Here is a 19,654-nt window from a genome sequence, read left to right as displayed (position 1 = left end):
ATTTCAGAATGTCTGTATGATGAATTTTAAATATTTTAAGATCATTATATAAAAAGGTTCTTTCTTCAGGTTCTTTAATGGAAGATTTTCAGGATTTTAGATGCAGGATGGCGAGGTTACAGATTTACAAGATTCAAGTATTCCATGATTTATTGAATCAAGTAGTGTGGGGCTCCGGTATTTTGGAATTTTTAGAATTAAATGATTTAGGATCTTGAGAGAGTTTTGGCATTTATCATTTTGAGGGATTTGGGCTTTAGGATGTTACGAACTCATCTTTTCACGATGCTGAGATCATCACATTGAAGAATTCTTAGGTTTTTTTCGATTGTTAAAATGCAAGATTCACGATTCTGGAATGGAGGATTCCAATATCTCATGATTCAGTGAGTGAGTGTGCGAGTGGGGTCACGATACGTTAATTTTTTTTTTCAGTTTATTTTAGGATTTAGGATCCTTTGATTCAGGGATCAAAAACATTCGGAATGTAGAGTTATGGGATTTTTAGCATGCTCGGTCATAGGATCTCAGGATTTCAGAATTTTAGGATTGTCCCTATGAAGGATGGTAGGAAGCTTAGGATTTGACAGTTTTAGGACCTTTAAAATATGTATAGGTATAGGGATTTTAATATTTGTGGAACAAAATATTTGGAAATTCAAAATATAATTTAAGAGTTGTTTTAAAATGTTGGAATTTTACTACTCTACGGCGGAGGTTTAAGATTCAAGGTTTTTGAGATTACGAAAATTTTCAATGATTTCAAGGGCTTTGTCGATTTAAAGATGTTTGAATATTTTTGTTTTTTTTTTTTTGTAATCAAACTGTTGGATTTTTTTTTTCTTTCGATTGAACATTCAAAATTTTTAGGATATTTGGACTGCAGGATGGCAGCATTTCAGCATTGTAAGATTTCAATATTTCATGAATCTATGATTCAAAGTATGGGGGTGTTTGGTACTTTAAGGTTTCGGAAGTTAAATTATTTTGGATTCTGAGACACAAAAATTGTGGAATTTGGAAATAACCCCTTTAAATAAGCTAGCTCAAACTCATAGAATGCTCCTAAGTCCTAACTAGTAAAACAAAAACATTTGTCATCATCAGACTGTTTATAGTAGCAGACGGTGAGGAGGGTGTTTCGAAAGACGGGGGCTCTGTTTTTTTTACCCCATAACACAGTGGTTTAAAAGTCGATTTTGACGCGCTAAATTGATAACTTCACGTACGTTGGATATACAATTATATCCATATAACAAGCATATGTAATTTACTTGTTCGGAAATACTTGAATCACGCTTGGTAGGATGGTCACCATAGATACGAACTTATCTTGGTTTACAATATTAGTATTTTACCTGGTTAAATCATTAAAGAGGGTGAAAACGAGGTTTTTTCTTATGAACACAACTCATCAGCAGAAAGTCGTGGACCAGCGGAACCACCAGCGTTTGAAAGTTCTATTGTTATACTTTCATATGCTTACTACCGAATCTGCATCTACCTGCCCCTAAGAAAGATACAGTAATTTGAAATATGGCGAAAAAAAATAAAAAATAGCCCATAACTCATAGTTTTTCAAACAATACGAATATAGTACCTTCCAGACAGTTCTGTATATTGATGCTACTAACAACTTTGTAGAACATAGTGAAGGCCATGAAAATAGAAAAATATATGTTTCATTGAAAAATGTGTTTTGACAGGTCTATTTTCAATAAAAACTCTCTAAGTCAATTTGAGTAACAGATACGAATTTTTTGTCTTCGGCAAAGTTGGTCGTATTGGTTATACCTATAACTTTACCGAAGACACCAACTCTGTATCTCGATGGAGCAAAAAAATAAATTTTTCATCTCACTTTTGGGGAGATTAATCACAAATCTCATAGCACCAAAAGATGCAGGAGATATTACGCACCATTTTTGCTGAAGACGTCATAATTGTATATCCAAAGTACGTGGAGTTATCAATTTAGCGCGTCAAAATCGACTTTTAAACCACTGTGCGCAACAAAGATTTTCAAATTTTTGGAAGGTACGATTTAGGGTTTCTAGATAGAACGATTTTGAGGTACTTGAATGGTAAAATTTTATGATTATAATTATTTATGATATCATGATTTTATACTTTAAGGATTGTCTGACTTGTCTGACTTGAATTTCAGAAATTAGGTGCCTTGTAATTCAAGGAATTAAGGATAATTAAGACATCCAAAAGGTTTTGTGCGATAATAATTTCCTCAATCTTCAATCTTTAAACGTTCATCATTGACGTTATCTCCATCCTTCATTGCCCGCGGGCTTTTAGGCCGCACACCCAGCAGCAAAAGAAAAACGCCTTTACCGGCAATATTTCCAAACTGATGCGTCAATCCGACCCGATGACGTCGATGGCTACAACACCAGCGGAGCATCATCACCCGTCCGTTGGGGTTCGATGATGAAAAAGACAATTTTTTCGCCGTAGGTACACGGTTTTTCCCCCGCTTAAACAAACCCTCTACTCTGTACCCACCGCTCGATAATCAGTCGGGATGGGCTATCAAATGTTTATGAAATATCACATAATTTCCTCCTCCGCGCTCGGTCTTGACGATGAAGTGTGCCGCTGGTTTAGGGCGTTTCCAAAGCAGCTTTCTTTCTTCGCAACCCCGAGGGGTTCAAAAGGACAGTCAGGCAGGACAACACGTGAAAGTCAATATTTACCTAAACGATCCTAGACGACGTCCTCTCGGCACAAGGCAGAATGTTGAATTTTGTAACAAAGTTTCGTAGTCGTATCTGTAATGAAGGAAAAGAGAGAAAAAAAAGTAAAGGTTAGGAAAAGGTTGGCTCCAGTGTCGGTTTTTGGGCGGTCGCCTAGCAAAGCAAAAAATATTCAGCTGACTGTTGACTAAAACACGTTTCACTGGAATGTTTGCTTAGTTACCGAAAGATTCGTTCGTTAATGGTTGGTTAATGATAAACTGAAGAACTAATTTTGAAAAGCTTCGCTTGAGACGTGTGCAACTCCGGATGAGTGCAGTAAAGTGCTAGAAAAATCACATAAACATCACACGCCATCATAAGCTTGTGAAGTTGAGAAAAGCTAGTTTCTGATGTGTATTTCATTTTCAACCGTAATAAATAGGATGTGTTTGCTCCGCACTTGTTATTCCATCATTGTACCTCTCTGTAGCAAGTGCGAGCAGACATAAACTGTTTTTTTCCATCCTGGTGAACTCACAGTCACAGTATGTAATAGCGGAGGCGGGGAACGGACAAGACGCGGAGAAAAACTTACGGCAAATAATCCGTAGCTTAGGTGGGGTGCACTTATTCAACCGAGTGTGGAATTTTCGCGATTCCACCGAAACCATAAGGGAAGAGAGTTTGTGACGAAAAACCTCCTTCGGCAAAAGTATGTTGGTCAAAAAAACAAAAGTGTGCAACTGCCATTGTGAAAGCAGCAACACAACTTTTCAGATGATTCAGAATGTCACGGGAAGATTAATGCTATCAGAAAATGGGAAATTTTTTTATTCACGCGCATAACACTGACACTGCTACACGGTCCGAGTGATTTATTCTCCTCGGCAACAAGTGGCTCACGCGCGGGGAAACTCTTCACCCAGAAGGAAAGTAATTTGCGAAAATATCAAGGCGGTCGATTAAAACTTTGCGATGCCGCTATCTATCCGACGTTTCGTAATGACTCAACTAGATTAGAGTTTGCTGGGAAGCGATTATGTGGCTGCGAGCTATATTTCACTCAAACTATACACGGAGGCTAAAAATGAGCGGAAAATACAACCCCCAATGAATTTATTTCAATGTTACTTGTCTGAACTTTTCGAATTCCGGGCTGCCGTAAAGGAGGAACTTAAATTTCAGGTCGGTGTCTTATAATTGTTGGTTCGCCTCTGCTTAATTATGATGTCGGCCTTCATTTTACGGTACGGGTCAGAATTATGATAACAACCATCCGACCGACCTACCGACCGACTGACTGACGACGGGACTAGCTTAGTAATGCGATCCAACCGTCGGTCGTCGGTCGACAGTCCCGAAAGTAAACAAGACTTTCCGGTGATAAATTCAATTCAGCTCCTGACGTTTCCGCTTTCGCAGGGATTTCTTCCTTTGTAGCTCTCGGCGTGCCTGCAACGCGTCCTTCCGTCTGCTGACGAAGGATGAAACAGATTTGCAACCGGTAGAGCGAAAACATTTAATAAGCTTTTTGGAAGGTTTAGATCCTGTTTCTTGTGTTGTTAGGTGAGTGCTCTTACGGAGTGAATGGTTACTGTAGACTGTTTGGTCGGAATGCAAGCGTTGAAAAACCTGGTTTGTACCGCAACAGCTATTGGTTGATTGACCGCACCTTTTATTTATGGCCTTGCGCAAGAGGAGGGATTTGGGAATACAAATTCCCCAAGAGGAAAAAAAAAAGCAAATCTTGTTAATACTTTGAATATTTGAGTTGAACAGTCTGGGATGATAATGACTATAATACGAGTAATTTAAAATTAAATTAAGGTGTTGATTTAATAAAATGTTACAATACGTAGGCCGAAGAAAGAGAAAAAAGTAGGAGGTTGTATCCAAGACACGACCGCATAACTGACGTAGAACTACGCACACTATTAGCAAATGCATTGTTGTAGGTGTTTCATTAATGAGTCAAAGTCTACTAATGCTTGCTTTGTGCTGCCTCAACAGTGGGGTAATAAAGACACTGAAAATATGAGCTGTAAAAGCTGTTTCACATTCTGTAAATTAGACGGCTGCTACAGATTTAAATTGCTACTATCCAGCAAAGATTGCTCGCTTGAGTTGTCAAAAAATTATTAACCTTCAAATATTTGTTTATTTGCCTTGAGAAAAGCATTTTTCTGCTCAAAATTGGATTTGCTGATGGCAACGGCAGTCTGACGACACACGCTGAGAAGCGAGAAGAACCGCGCTGCTCCTGAGATATGGTGACCAACCACAGGGCAAGTGCTTAATTTGAAGGCAGCCACAGGCGCGACCCGCTGCTATGGTCTGTTACTGCAACTGCTGAGTGCCGATATCTGCTGCTACTGCTGTCAACGTTGTGGACGGTCCATCCAGTTCACTTTCCGAGTCATGAATGTAGCTAGTTGATTGATTGATTGATTTCTTTTGAAGGGACTTCAACCCCAAACGGTCATTCGTCCCTGAATGTAGCTAGTTTTCCCAGAAACTATCTTTTATAGCCGAAGGGTGTTACGTAATAGGCCACGCCCTTCTGTTCAGTTGTCAAATTCTCTAATATTCTTTAGACGAATTATTCCACATTTCGCATTCGATATTTGTTTCCAGCGAATAAACACCGATGGTGCTCTCACACACGCAACCGTTTTAACTCGTATCTTATTGCGGCTTGTAACATCAAGCGATTTCGTTTGCTCGTTGTTGCGTGTTGCATCATGTTGCAACTTGGCAGCTGGGAGACGACGAAATTCTGTTAATGCTGATTGATTGAATCGACTTCATATTAGCTCTGCATATTCGAATTAACTGCCTTTGTGAATGCGTTCTAACAGGGCAGTTTGTTATTCAAAATCGGTTATGTTGATCGCAGCCTTTGTGCTGTCCCAACAGTGGGTGTATTAACTAAATAAACTACAACAGAATTTGATTGCTAGGATCCCGCGAAGAATGTTTGCTTGTATTGATGCTAGGAAATTTTCACCCTTCAATTACTAGTTTATTTGCCTTGAAAAAAGGCATTTTGCGGTTCAAAATCGGTTGCTGATCGCAACCTTTGTGCCCCAACAGTGTGGGACAGGGTTGCCACATTTATATCTGTATTTTTCTTTGAAAATATCTGTATATCTGTATCTCGGGCCAAAAAATCTGTATTAAAAATCTGTATTGAGCAAACTCAGAATCTTGGATGGAAAAAATTTACTTGCAGAACATATTTAAACAAATTCATTCTTCTCTACATGATGTTCATACAGGTTTTTGTTAAATTTATTTTTTAAAGTTTTCGTTAATTTAATATTAGAATCTCCTTCTTGTTCTGCAACGTAGCTTTCAGCTTTTGAAATTGAGATCATTAGCTTAGGGGCCATGCAATTTCTGGTTTCAATTATATATTAAAAGTATGCGTTCTAAACAAACCGAAGAGTGTAGATTTATATAAAAAATTCTCACAAATGATCTGTAATAGAAACTTGAAATTACCATCCCGCCTAACGGTGTTCAACAGCTCAGACCAAGTTAAGTCATTTGTTTCAATGACTCCGGTCAAAAAGTTTTTTTTTCAAGCGTGCGAAATTCGTTAGACAGCCCTTGTCAGTCAGTTATTGTTATGAATTTGGGGAATTATCGCATCATTTAAATTTTCCAATTTCACGAACGATTTAAGATTACTTAAAGCTGCCATTTTTATAACAGGATCGGTGAAATCGCACCTCTTTGCAATTTGTTTTACGAATTTTGAATAGAAATCCTGACAAATATTTCGAAACGTTCGTTTTCGGGCTTCGTTCAAGTCACATTCCATTTCTTCTTTATCGATACCTACATAATGCTGATGTTGTTTTTTTTACAAAACTTTGAAAATCGAATCGAATTCTACCTTCAAAATTGATTTCAGTTCTTTGGTATAACAAAAAAATCTGTAAAATCTATCGCGTGCGTCGTACGCAGAGGATCGCAATGTTTGGCAAGAAATATTATACTCATGATTAGTTTTCGTAATAAGCGCGCAACATTGTTATATTCTGTTTTTCAGGTGTGTTTTTCGCGGGATCGTATCGTTTTTTTTAGAGCAGACAAAGTGTGTACGAGAAACGTCGTTGGTCGATCTGTTAGGTAGAAAATGTCCGGTTGACCGAACCCGCATAACTCGATAACTGAGGTCGAATTATCTGCAGATAGATCAACAACGCGCAATAGATTTCGGTGTAAAGAGGATCACCTTACGAGGAGATATCATATCATTTGAAGTTGTTCCAATTTGATCAAAGGTCCAGTATCCTTGCGTACGGTTCATTGTTGCGGTGTTACATTGTAAAACTGAATAAGTTCGAATCGCATTATGAATATCGTGGCGGATATAATGAACTTGTTCGCGCGATACTTGTTCTAAAGAACCCGACACTCGAAACCAGCGCATCGTTTACCAAAACGAACCCTGCTGTGTACCTTGCCCTTTCTCCAACATCCCAGTGATTTCTCGTGGGAGTGCAGAGGTGTTCTCGGCTTCCAATAAGCGGGTATCACATCAACATTTTCCTATACAAATTCCTTCTTTGACCTGCATTATATAGGATGCGGCCGGCGCTAGTATTGCCTTATATAAAGATTAAGGTCACCAGATTTTACACATTGAGGATGCATGTTGGTCCCAAGCATCATCTGTTGGTTCTCTGTGTAATTACAGCTGATCTGGCAATAACGGAGTAACAACCGCGGGCGGTCAATCATACTCATGCTCATAACAAAAAAATCTGTAAAATCTGTATTTTTGGCAATATTCTGTAATTCTGTAATACAGATTCTGTATTGCTTTTTCAGTTCAAAATCTGTGAAATACAGAAAAATCTGTATATGTGGCATCCCTGGTGGAGGAGTTAAGATACACGGACAACATGCATTGTGGAAGCTATTTCACCTTCTGTAAATTAGACGGCCGCGACAGATGTAACTGCTAGAATCCACACAGAATGCTTGCTTACGTCGTCAAAAATTATTAACTTTCAATGACTTGTTTATTTGCCTTGAAATTTGCCTTGGTGATGACGATCTTTATGCTGCCCCGATAGTGGGGAAATAATGACAGTCTGGCGACACACGCTGAGAAGAACCGCGCTGCTCCTGAGACGTGGTGACCAACCACAGGGCTAGTGCTGCTGCTAAGGAAGGACGACGACTGTTGACAACTTGTCGCTGTCCAGAACTATTATGAGCGGCTTCGGCTGAAACAGGCTCTTATATAGGCCAAATAGCATGTTTTCAATTGCAAGGTATATGATTCTGTCGACCGTGCTTGGGAAGCAATAATATAACGACCAATCAGAGGACGTAATTTTCGATTCAACAAGGCTTGACAATTATCAATAGTACAATAGTTTGCATAATCAATCAACAATTTTCTACATTCGGGTGGATGCGTGTATAATTTTCCAAACAATTGATGCAAAAATGAAGGAAATCGGTTGAAAACAAACCGATTTATAAGCATTTAAAAAGGGACATTTTTCGTCCCCTTTTCGGTAATAGTTTTTCTATTTACATCCCTATGTGGTAGGCTAAAGAAAAACGTAGTTCTACGTCAATATTTTCGAGATACAAAACCTAGGACTATGATTTTCAAAAAATATTTCTGCCCATTGCAGATATGGCTTTGATACCATGTTTACAATGAGAATTCATTGTTGGCAAATCTTTTAGATTTTAGATTAATGTTCGCATTATATCCGCCATTATTTTTCATTTTTTTTCTTTTCGAAGATAACACTGTGCTACAGCGATTTAAAGCTTCTAAAGCGACCTAGTGTAGGTTGTCTTGTTGATAACATTTGCTCATACTAGAAATTTTCTAAACACCGCCAAAATTTGAACTCAACTCAACCCCTTCTTCTCACCCGTAACACATAAGAAAAATATTTTCATAATCGAAAGGGCCTTCCACATATAATCATGCACGTTTGTTGAAAAATGTCTAAAATAAGACAAATTTTTGAATAAAGGGCAGGTCTATTTAGTTAATAACGAATAACCAGTGAATTTATTTGCAGTACAGCAGGCCGGTAGTGGGAATAATAATAAAGAACCACTTTCGAAGTGGGAAGATTGGATTTGACGTTTTTAGGCGTACCCGTACAACTGTGAACGGCCTCCGTGGGAAATTGCATTATGCCATTTTACGTACTGAATGGTTGATATACGATACCCTCACTGGGCTAAAAACGAAATCACGTCGACAGTATCCTTTTAACCGTACGATTGTGTATGGTCTTAGCAATCATCTTTTGCGATCCTGTGTACCGAAGAGTCAATTTTATTTGAGAAAAAGCGATATTATTTTTGTAATTTTCGAGCACCCATGAATTCGATTTTTTGTCGAATAATTTCCACACATTTCCTATTAAAGCATTATTACACTTTTTGACATAGTGCAGTAAAGTCTTTTTTTACACGTGTTTTAACGCGGGTTGCTTTTCTTAATTACTCGAAAACGGTACAAGATATCGACCTTATTTCAATCACGTTTTCCGTTTTAGGCCAAAGGTAATACGATATATCCGTTTCAATAAAAATCACAATTTTTGGTGCAAATTCAAGTTCATTAAGCAGACAATGTGTGCAGTAGGGAAAGCGAAAAATAAGCGAACTGGGAATATGATACAGATTGGGAAAATCTGTATCATATTTCCAGTTCGCTTATTTTTCGCTTTCCCTACTGCAACCCTTGTCTGCTTAATGAACATGAATGTCAACGGGTAAAAGGCGTTGTTAAAAATAGAAATTTAGTTCGAAAAATTTAGCCCTGCGGATCACCTTCCGTTGTTGTGTAGCCTTTGGTGTAAATACTGAAAATTTAAAATGTTGAATTTTGGTCTCTAGGTTGACCACTATCATATGGGTCATTCCATACGAAGTGACCACGAAAAAGCCCAAACTTGGACACGACCGTCACAGATTTTGCTCAAAGTTGGGGAAATTATTCATCTACTGTCACTTTGGAAAAATCCCAGTTTTGGTGTCGATTGGAATACCCCCCGCTCTGTAGGACCCCCCTCTTTATTGCAAAGTCACGCATTTTTTGTTCAAAATCTCTTTTCTCTTTTTCTTACAATTCATAGACGTAAGATGTCCAAGAAATACTGATAGAAGATTTGAAAAAAAAAAGAAGAAAATAAGCCAAGGAATCCAAAAAAAATATAACTTTTGACCGGAAGTGTTGCCAGTTAAATTATTTTTGTATTGGAAAACAAAATTTACATTTTTCGGCACATGCAGCCTTTTATATTTTAAATTTGATAATTTCATCGTGTTCCTTGAAAAATTTCACGTAAGAACAACTATCATCCCGAGGTAATATGAGCCAATCACGAGATATAACATCTTTACGAAAATAGTTGTAAATTTCGTAATTAATTTATTTTATAATTTATTGATGTAAGACACCCGAAAAATAGTGATAGGTCAATTTTGAAGAAAATAAACCATATATTGTTTTTGACCGGAACTTTTTTTACACGATTCCATACAAATTTGGAACGTATCCCTCGTGTAAAAAAGACCATACTGTAATACGCTTATCTGTAATCTAGCAATGCAATCATGGAAAAAGTGGTTAAGATAAGGGCGCTCATATTTCAGTCATTTCTTAGCAGATTCTCGAGCTTTTGGAGATCATTTTACCGTTGAGTTTTTGTAATAAAAACAATCAATTGATTGAGATACAATGTTGGAAAATTCGTAACAAAACATGAATTGTTTAAATAAAACCTTTCTTTCCCAACTCGATTAAACAACGACACGTTTACCAGGGCTATAACTCTCAGTAGTCACGTGCAAAAGCTAATACCCTTAGGTCGCTTCTTACGCGGTTTTTTACGCGGATTCTGAAATTTTGGCGGTTTTTTTAAGCGGATTCCGGAATACACGCGGTTTTTTTTGCGTGGATTTCGGTTTCTCTTCACTCGGATTGCAGAATTTACGCGGTTTTTTCACGCGGATTCCGGATTTCGAAATTGTCGTTTTTAAGGGATTTAACTGTATTCCAAAAAACGTGAAATTCAGATATTATAGATTCTAGAGATATTCCGATTTTACAAATGCTCAGATATTCCCGAAAATTGAAAAGATAAAAATTGAATGATTTCTACAAAGTTTCATAAAATTTTATGATATACAACTTTGTCAAAAACCAGAAAACTCTAGCGTGTAAAAGAAAGAAGTTAACATCGCAGCGCCATTTCTGTAGCCAAATAGTGAACTAAACTAAGCATCAAATTGAGCCCCTAACTGTACAAAGAAACTTTGATGCAGATAGGAAATCGATTGGATAGAGTATCAGGGAGGTTTAAGTATTTCATGCAATAACTATTATCTAGCCTAGCTATTTAGCTATGCATATAAAAAAGAAGTTCTGTCTGTCTGTCCGATCCATATATGTAGACTTGGAAACTACTGAACCGCATGTCATTCAAATTTGTATGTTGGGGTTTTTGGGGCCGGGGAAGATTTTTATGATAGTTCGAGATCTCTCTCTCCTATGTAAGGGAAGACTACCATACAAATGTAACACAACTTTCGCATAACTCGAGAACTATCCGAAAAAATGAAGCCTATTTCCTTCCTTGCTCTGGAAGGGAGAGCTCCCACACCAACGAAACACAAATATCTGTATAACTCGAGATATAATTAAGCAAATGGAACCAAATTTGGCGTGCCGTGATTCACGAGAGCAAGAAATATTTCTGTGGTAGATCGACACCCCTCCCTTTTCTATAAGAGGAAAACTAATTGAGATCTAAATAGCATCATGATTGCAAATAATCTAGATAATCTATACGAATCTATAATCATAATGATAATCTAACACCGCTGGTAATTTTAACTTTGTTTTAATCGACAAGGTAAGGTAAGTTTAATCGACAATCGTCGGACTATGGAACATAATTTATTGGAGAACTGTGAATTTGAGTTACTCTTTTACATTTAGCTTGTACTGCATGCATCGCAACTTGTTACACGACATCAATCGCAGACATGCATATGTTAAAGGTCAAAGAAACAGCACTGGTCAGTCGAACCTCCAACATCCAAGGCTAAATTTTCCAATTCTTCCGGTAACAATCTTCCATTCAAATTGGTACAAGCTTTCCTCATTAGTTCGGCTTCTGGTGGTATGCCAGCAGAAATAGCAACCTTTCGAGAGTTGTAGATAAACGACCCACTTTGTCTGGTCTAATGCCAGGAAACTTTAAAAAAATCTACTACCATTCATAATAGAAGCACAACACAACTGCCGGAAGTACCCCAACAACTGCATGTCAGATGTCTTCCGAGTGGTTCTCTGCGGTGTCGCTGCTCGAGTGGCGCGTATTCGGGAAGCGGCGGCGGTTATCAGTCAGGAAATGACCAGTGCAAAACATGCGCCTCTTGCCCGAGTGCTGAGGGCTGTTTAAAAAGCTTTCCAATGTCTGAACCGTCTGCCTGCCTGCCTGTTTCCCTGCTGTCTACCACAACAAGTCACAGCCGTTTTGTTTCTCACATCTTATCTTGAACCTTTCCGGAGAGCTGGTTTAGCGCTAGACTACTAGCTATCGTTCCCAGAGGATTTCAATGAATATTGAGAAGCTTACACAGAATTGCTGCCCGCAAGGCACGGCTGCCGCACAATATGAACATATCCGAAATGAGGTGCGGCTTTATTGCCAGACAGAGAGAGAGAGAGAGAGAGGAGTAAACTGTCTCCTTGTGAGGTGTCAGGAATGCATTCAAAGGCCCTCTCTCTTTCACTCCCAATCGCCCATCAATTTTAGCTAAACTGCAGTACACAAACATTGCACCTTCGCCCTAGTGACCTCGTCGTACCTCGCTTATCTACCCGTACTAGGTACATTCCTGTTTGTTAGTTTGAAGAAATTGATTTCATTTTGCTTCCAACACACGCCTCGTTACTGTGCTACCTTTTTTGGAGCCATGGGGGGTGGTGCTGCATTTGCACCGGGCCTGGATTCAGAGCATGAATAAATTGCTTCTTTACATTTGCCGATGGCGTCGCTCTCCTCTTTCTTATCATGCTGGCGCAATGAGTTTCCTCCTCTCTTTTAGCTACAATTTAAACAACACCTAAGTGAATTTAAATTACTTTATCTATTTATCTACGGATGCCGGCGGATGTAGCTTGGTTGGGTTGGGTGGGGATGAAAAGGGTCTTCTTATGCGGGATATATTCCGCCATAATTGCAGTGAACGTAAACTTAGAAGCGGAATTTTCCCCCGGGGGGGCTGCTTTTCTAAGAAAGTGATTCGTTATCCCATCTGCAGCGTTTGAGCTGTAAACATCGTGACGGTCGTGCTAGAAAGTAACAACGTTGCAAACATTGGATGAATGTTTTCGCAGAAGGATTCTCCACTACGCTTGGGTGCTGGTTGTCGTACATAATCTGCGTGGAAATCAACTGCCGGTTGGTTCATTACAATTGGTTTTGTCAGATTAGCGGGAGGGTCTTTGTGAAAATATTACCATGGTAATTTACTGGGGGAGAATAAATCAAAAAACGTTGACAGTTGAAATTACAAGATACAGATACAAACATTTGGATAAATTACAGTTAAATGTTGAAGCATAAACATCTGCTTGTACTGTCGTGCACGTTCACCTTGTTATTTAGTTTTATTTAAGTAGTTTTTGAACAAAAACCTAAATTAATCCACCTAGCGGTCAGACTCAGCCTTTCTCATTCAAACTTATTATTTGTAAAAATAGATTTACATGAATGCTTAAATCCAATAGAGGTTTATTCACTCTTTGGGTTCTGAAATATTAATGTTGTATTTAAAGAATAAAATATGAAATTTGACGTAATGTTAGTGCTTAAGAAATAGCGAAATAAAAGAAATGACTCTTAATTTCGAACAATTTAATCACGAGCGATACCGGGAACGTTCAGATAGTACGATACCATATTTAAATCATGTTGAGGCCACATATATTGATCAAAGCAGGTAAGGTGTTGAACAGTCTTTGAATTTCTTTTCTTTCCAAAACTTTTGAACAACATATCAAATTGTTATGAAGTTTGTTATTTGTAGGTTTGAGAGATGACTCGTTTGTATGATACTAGTTATGTTCAAATAAGTTGTGTAATACTTGAGATAATAGACTTTCGTTGTTTTCAAAGAGAAACATAACAATTGCTTAAGTTTGATTACAATCAAATGAAAAGGTAACGTATAGGGCAGCCAAACTTTGAAACCACGTGCTCAATCATAATTCATCAGTTAATCCTTAACTAGCCCGTTCACCTGATATCAATATTGTTCAAATCGGTTGTGTACTTTCTAAGATAATGAAGTTTCGTGATTTTCACATCTCGATACATTACAGACAAAGTTACAGTCCGATTACAGAAAAATTCAATGGGGTGTTATGAGGCAGCTAGTCTTTTTATTTGATACTAATTCTGTGGAAATCGGGTCAACCATCTCTGAGAAAAGTGAGTAAGTTCAAGTTGTCTTCGGAATATGTTTCTTTTCATAGCTGGATTTCACATTTTTAAACATAACAGGCAAAGTAATAATCCGTTTGTAAAAAAAAAATCATTAGGGTCTTATGGGGCAACAAAACCTTCCATATGACACTGATTTTATAAAAATCGGTCCAGCCATCTCTGAGAAACATGAGTGATATTAAATAGTCTCCAGAACACGTTTCTTTCCATAACTTTTGATACATAACCTCCAAACTAGAAATCAGATTACAATAAAATTCATTAGGGTCTTATAGGGCAACTAGGCCTTTCATTTGCAATTAATTTCATTAAAATCGGTTCGGTCAGCCCATCTCTGAGAAAAGTGAGTGCGAAAAAAAGGTGCACATACACACCCACACACAAACATATACACCTATATATGCTTATATGCAGAAAATGCTCGATTCGTTGAACTGACATATATGACATTCGGCCATTTGGATCACTTTTCTACCTTTTAATTAGCCAGTGATCGTTAGGAGAAAGTCAATATGTTTACTTTCATTATGTGATTTCACATTTTTATGAACAACGGACAAAGTTACAATCCGATTGCAATGAAATTCAATAGCAACCTATGGAGCAACTAGACCTTTCATTTGACACTAGTTTTGTGAAAATCGGTTCAGCCATCTCTAAGAAAAATGAGTGAGTTTAAACAACCTCAGGATAACTTTTCTTTACATAACTTTTGAACCATATGTTCAATCATAACGAAATTCAAAAGTTAAGGGTTCTGGAGACAGCCCGATCATTTGGCACCAGTTTTATTGAAATCGGTTGTGTGGTTTCTGAGATATTGATGTTACGTGATTTTTACATTTTGATACATAACCTCTAAACTAAAAATCCGATTACAATAAAATTCAATAGCAACCTATGGCGCAACTAGACCTTTCATTAGCAAATAATTTTATGTAAATCGGTCCAGTCATCTCTGACAAAAGTGAGTGAGAAAAAAAAGCTGCACATACACACACACACACACACACACACACACACACACATACATACAGGAAATGCTCAGTTCGTCGAAAGGGGTCGAGTGGTATATGACATTCGGCCTTTGGGACCACTTTTATACCTTTGATTTTTCCAGTGATTGCTATACCTTTCTAGGAGAAAGGCAAAAAAGTAGTTTAAATAAAAAAGACTGCAACAGTAATTGTTTGAGTTTCAAGGGGATACTGGGATACATAATATTGAGAAGCTTTGTAACAAACAAAAATATACGAAATATTATGACATTGTTTTAACCAGGATTATGGTTAGCATTTAACATTAGAAATAATTTAGATTCATCACAGTAGTTAAAATCTGAAATTTAATGAAGTGTTTAAACTGTAGTTGACCACCTTTCAAAATCACTTTTTTATCAAGTGTACCTTTTTAGATATTGCTAAAAATTATTTTTTGTACACAAATGACTTTGAATCCTGCGACAAGCTTCAAGAGTTTTTGTTTTTTTTTTGCTCATATATCATTTATTTGACACGGCACAAATACAATTTAATGTTTAACGGCGCCAATTATATCTGGTGACTTAAAAACTAAAAGCAAATTTTTTATCCTCGCTGCCGACTACGAGCTGAAATTAAGTCTAACTTAAAACTAGCATGAATTTTTCAATCAGTGTTTTGTTGTTGAATGGTCGTCTGATGCTCTTCGAATGGCCGATGTCATGAGCTGGGGCAGAGGTTTGTATTCTCGGGTCCTGGAAGTATTGTGCGGGGTCTAGTTGCTGGTTATGGTTCGTTGTTGTTGTTCGCTAGTGTTCAAGTGGCCATATGGAATGTGCCGCTGAGCCAAAATATCACTGAAGGCCTCGGGTTCTCAGGTCGTGGCGAATTCGAGTGGGGTGCAGTTGCTGATTCCAAAATCTGTGCTTAAGGTTCAAACGTGTTCTTGTCGTTTTGTTGGGTGTAGACGGAGGGGAACGGGACTAGACTGGGGCATGGATGGATTTTAGGAAAACGTATATAAGGGTCATGTAGGGTATGTCACGGCTCGCCAAGACATCACGAACAGGTACAGCTGGCCGCCTACCTCCGGCCTCAAGGGAAGCTACTAATTTAGACCTGGCGTCACGGTGGACAGGGCATGACCAAACAACGTGCTCTATGTCGTGATAACCTTCACCACAGGCACAGATACCACTTTCCCCGAGCCCAATACGACGGAGATGCGCATCAAATCTATAGTGATTGGACATCAGCCGAGATATCACGCAAATGAAATCTCGACCTACATCCAACCCCTTGAACCACGGATTCGTCGATACCTTGGGTATAATGGAATGTAACCACCTTCCCAGTTCCCCTCTGGTCCAAGAATTTTGCCAACTGATGATCGTATTCTGACGTACAAATGCAAAAAATTCATCAAAAACCAATTGGTCTTTCATAAATTTCACCGTTTGTTGCGCCCACCTTAGCCAAAGAGTCCGCTTTCTCATTGCCCGGTATCGAGCAGTGAGAAGGGACCCACACTAAGGTAATCTGAGAAGATTTTTCGGATAAAGCACTCAGATGTTCCCGTATTTTCTCCAGGAAATACGGAGAGTGCTTAACATCTTTCATCGATCGGAGAGCCTCAATGGAACTGAGACTGTCCGTAAAGATGAAATAATGGTCCGTGGGCATTTTTTCGATAATCCCTAGGGTGTACTGAATTGCAGCTAATTCTGCGCCGTAAACAGAAGCAAGATTATCGAGCTTATGGGAGACGGTTAAATTGTTATTGAAGATACCGAAGCCAGTGGACCCATCGATAAGTGATCCGTCAGTGTAGAACATATTGTCGCAGTTGATGTTTCGATTTTTATTAGAAAAAAATTTGGCGATCTGCTGCACGCGTAAATGATCCGGGATTCCACGGGTTTCGTCTATCATGGTTGTATCGAAAAACACAGTAGAATTAGAAGTATTCAATAAGTTGACACGATTAGAAATGTTCGAAGAAGGATTGATATTTTGGGACATGTGATTGAAATACAATGTCATAAAACGGGTTTGAGAATTAGGTTCGATTAACCTTTCAAAATGTTCAATCACAGGACGGTTCGAGACCTCACATTTGATAAGAATACGAGAAGACAGGCTCCAAAAGCGGGTTTTCAAAGGTAGAACTCCAGCTAAGACCTCCAAACTCATCGTATGGGTCGATTGCATGCAACCTAAGGCGATACGCAAACAACGATATTGTATTCGCTCCAGTTTGATCAAATGTGTGTTTGCTGCGGAACGGAAGCAGAAACACCCGTACTCAATAACAGACAATATCGTTGTTTGGTAAAGTCTTATAAGGTCTCCTGGATGGGCTCCCCACCATTGTCCGGTTATTGTACGAAGAAAATTCACTCTTTGTTGACATTTTTTCATCAGATACCTCACGTGGCAACCCCAGGTGCCTTTAGAGTCGAACCAGACACCAAGATATTTGTGTACCAAAACCTGAGAAATCGTTTTACCCATTAATTGTGTTTGAAGCTGAGCAGGTTCATGCTTCCTAGAAAAAACTACTATCTCAGTCTTCTCCGGAGAGAATTCGATACCTAGCTGTAAAGCCCAAGCAGACAAATTGTCCAAGGTATCTTGCAATGGTCCTTGCAAATCGGCAGCTTTGGCTCCTGTAACAGAGATTACACTGTCGTCTGCAAGTTGTCTTATCGTGCATGAATTTGCCAGACATTCGTCGATGTCATTTACATAAAAGTTGTAAAGAAGGGGGCTTAAACATGAGCCCTGGGGAAGACCCATGTAGCTAATTCGAAAAGTTGCCAAAACGCCATGCGTAAAATGCATATGCTTTTCGGACAACAAATTGTGCAAAAAATTGTTCAAAATTGGAGAAAATCCTTGTCGGTGAAGTTTACCCGAAAGAATGTCAATAGAAACGAAATCAAAAGCCCCCTTAGTGTCCAAGAATGCTGACGCCATTTGTTCTTTGCGAGCATACGCCAGCTGAATATCTGTTGAAAGCAACGCAAGACAATCATTCGTCCCTTTGGCACGGCGGAAGCCAAATTGAGTATCTGATAGTAGACCATTTGATTCGACCCAATGGTCTAAACGACGGAGTATCATTTTTTCCATCAACTTCCGGATACAGGATAGCATTGCAATCGGCCTATAAGAGTTGTGATCAGAAGTTGGTTTCCCTGGTTTTTGGATGGCGATCACCTTCACTTGCCTCCAATCCTGCGGTACAATGTTTTGCTCCAGGAACTTATTGAATAAGTTCAACAAGCGCCTCTTGGCATTGCCGGGTAGATTCTTCAACAAGTTGAATTTGATTCTATCTATCTAATGTCAATTGGTCTCATGCGAGTTGACCCGTTAGTAATTGAAATAAGAATAGGCAAATGGTCGCTACCGTGAGGATCGAGGATTACCTTCCATGTGAAATCCAACCGTAGCGACGTCGAACATAAGGATAGATCCAAAGCGCTTGGGCGCGCTGGAGGTTTCGGGATACGTGTCATTTCACCGTTGTTCAAAATAGTCATGTCGAAGTCATCGCAAAGGTTATAGATTAAAGAGGAGCGGTTATCATTGTAAGGGGAACCCCAAGCCACACCATGAGAGTTGAAGTCTCCCAAAATCAAACGTGGCGAGGGAAGAAGTTCTATTAAATCAAAGAGCAGCCGTTGCCCAATCTGTGCTCTGGGAGGAATATATATTGAGGCAATACAAAGCTCTTTACCTTGTATTGTCATTTGACATGCGAAAACTTCGATGCCTGGAATCGAGGGGAGGTTAATACGATAGAAAGAATAGCACTTTTTAATCCCTAAAAGTACTCCTCCATATGGGGTGTCTCGATCAAGGCGAATAATATTAAAATCATGGAAGTTGAGATCAATATTTGAAGTAAGCCAAGTTTCACAAAGGGAAAATGCATCGCATTTGTTTTTATTTATCAAAACTTTAAACGAATCAATTTTTGGTAAAATACTTCTACAATTTCACTGTAAGACAGAGTTAGAATCCTTCAGATTAGCAGATGAATTAGGCATCGAAGGATACGATCGCTGCAAGGAGGGGCCATTGAGCAGTCAACTGCTTCAAAAATGTTCTAACTGTTGGGAGGAATGCTGTAAGATAAACTTTTATTGGATCGGGTACATTGAAAGTTCCAAAAATCTAGTCCACAATGTCAGAAAATTTCACCAGTCCAGCATTTGATTTTTCAACTGGATGTGCAAAAGGAACAACTGGGGTTTTAGATGTTCCTGGCAGTGCTGGGAACTCCTTCTGGGACTTTGAATTTGCAAGCCCAGGAGGAGTTTGCTTCGGTTTTTCCGCTGCACTTTTAGGTTTGTTTGTACCATTCATTTCACTTTGGGAAATCTTTGGACCTTTTCGGGGAAGTTTAGGAGAGGAAATATTTTTCCTCTTTCTAGACTCCCCAGGATTGGCGTAA

General features: G+C 38.7%; 1 protein-coding gene across 1 annotated transcript in view; it reads right to left on the bottom strand.

Annotated features, from left to right (window-relative positions):
* LOC129724882 (exostosin-1) overlaps positions 1–19,654 on the bottom strand; it is a 383,585-nt gene that overhangs the window by 83,252 nt on the left and 280,679 nt on the right. The window contains exon 3 of the mRNA XM_055680159.1: positions 2,709–2,783. Coding sequence (XP_055536134.1) covers positions 2,709–2,783 — 75 coding nt within the window. The remainder of the gene's footprint in view (positions 1–2,708; positions 2,784–19,654) is intronic.

Source organism: Wyeomyia smithii, chromosome 2 (assembly GCF_029784165.1).
Source record: "Wyeomyia smithii strain HCP4-BCI-WySm-NY-G18 chromosome 2, ASM2978416v1, whole genome shotgun sequence".
Taxonomy (NCBI): Eukaryota; Metazoa; Arthropoda; class Insecta; order Diptera; family Culicidae; genus Wyeomyia; species Wyeomyia smithii.
This window is presented reverse-complemented; position numbering and strand designations above follow the sequence as displayed.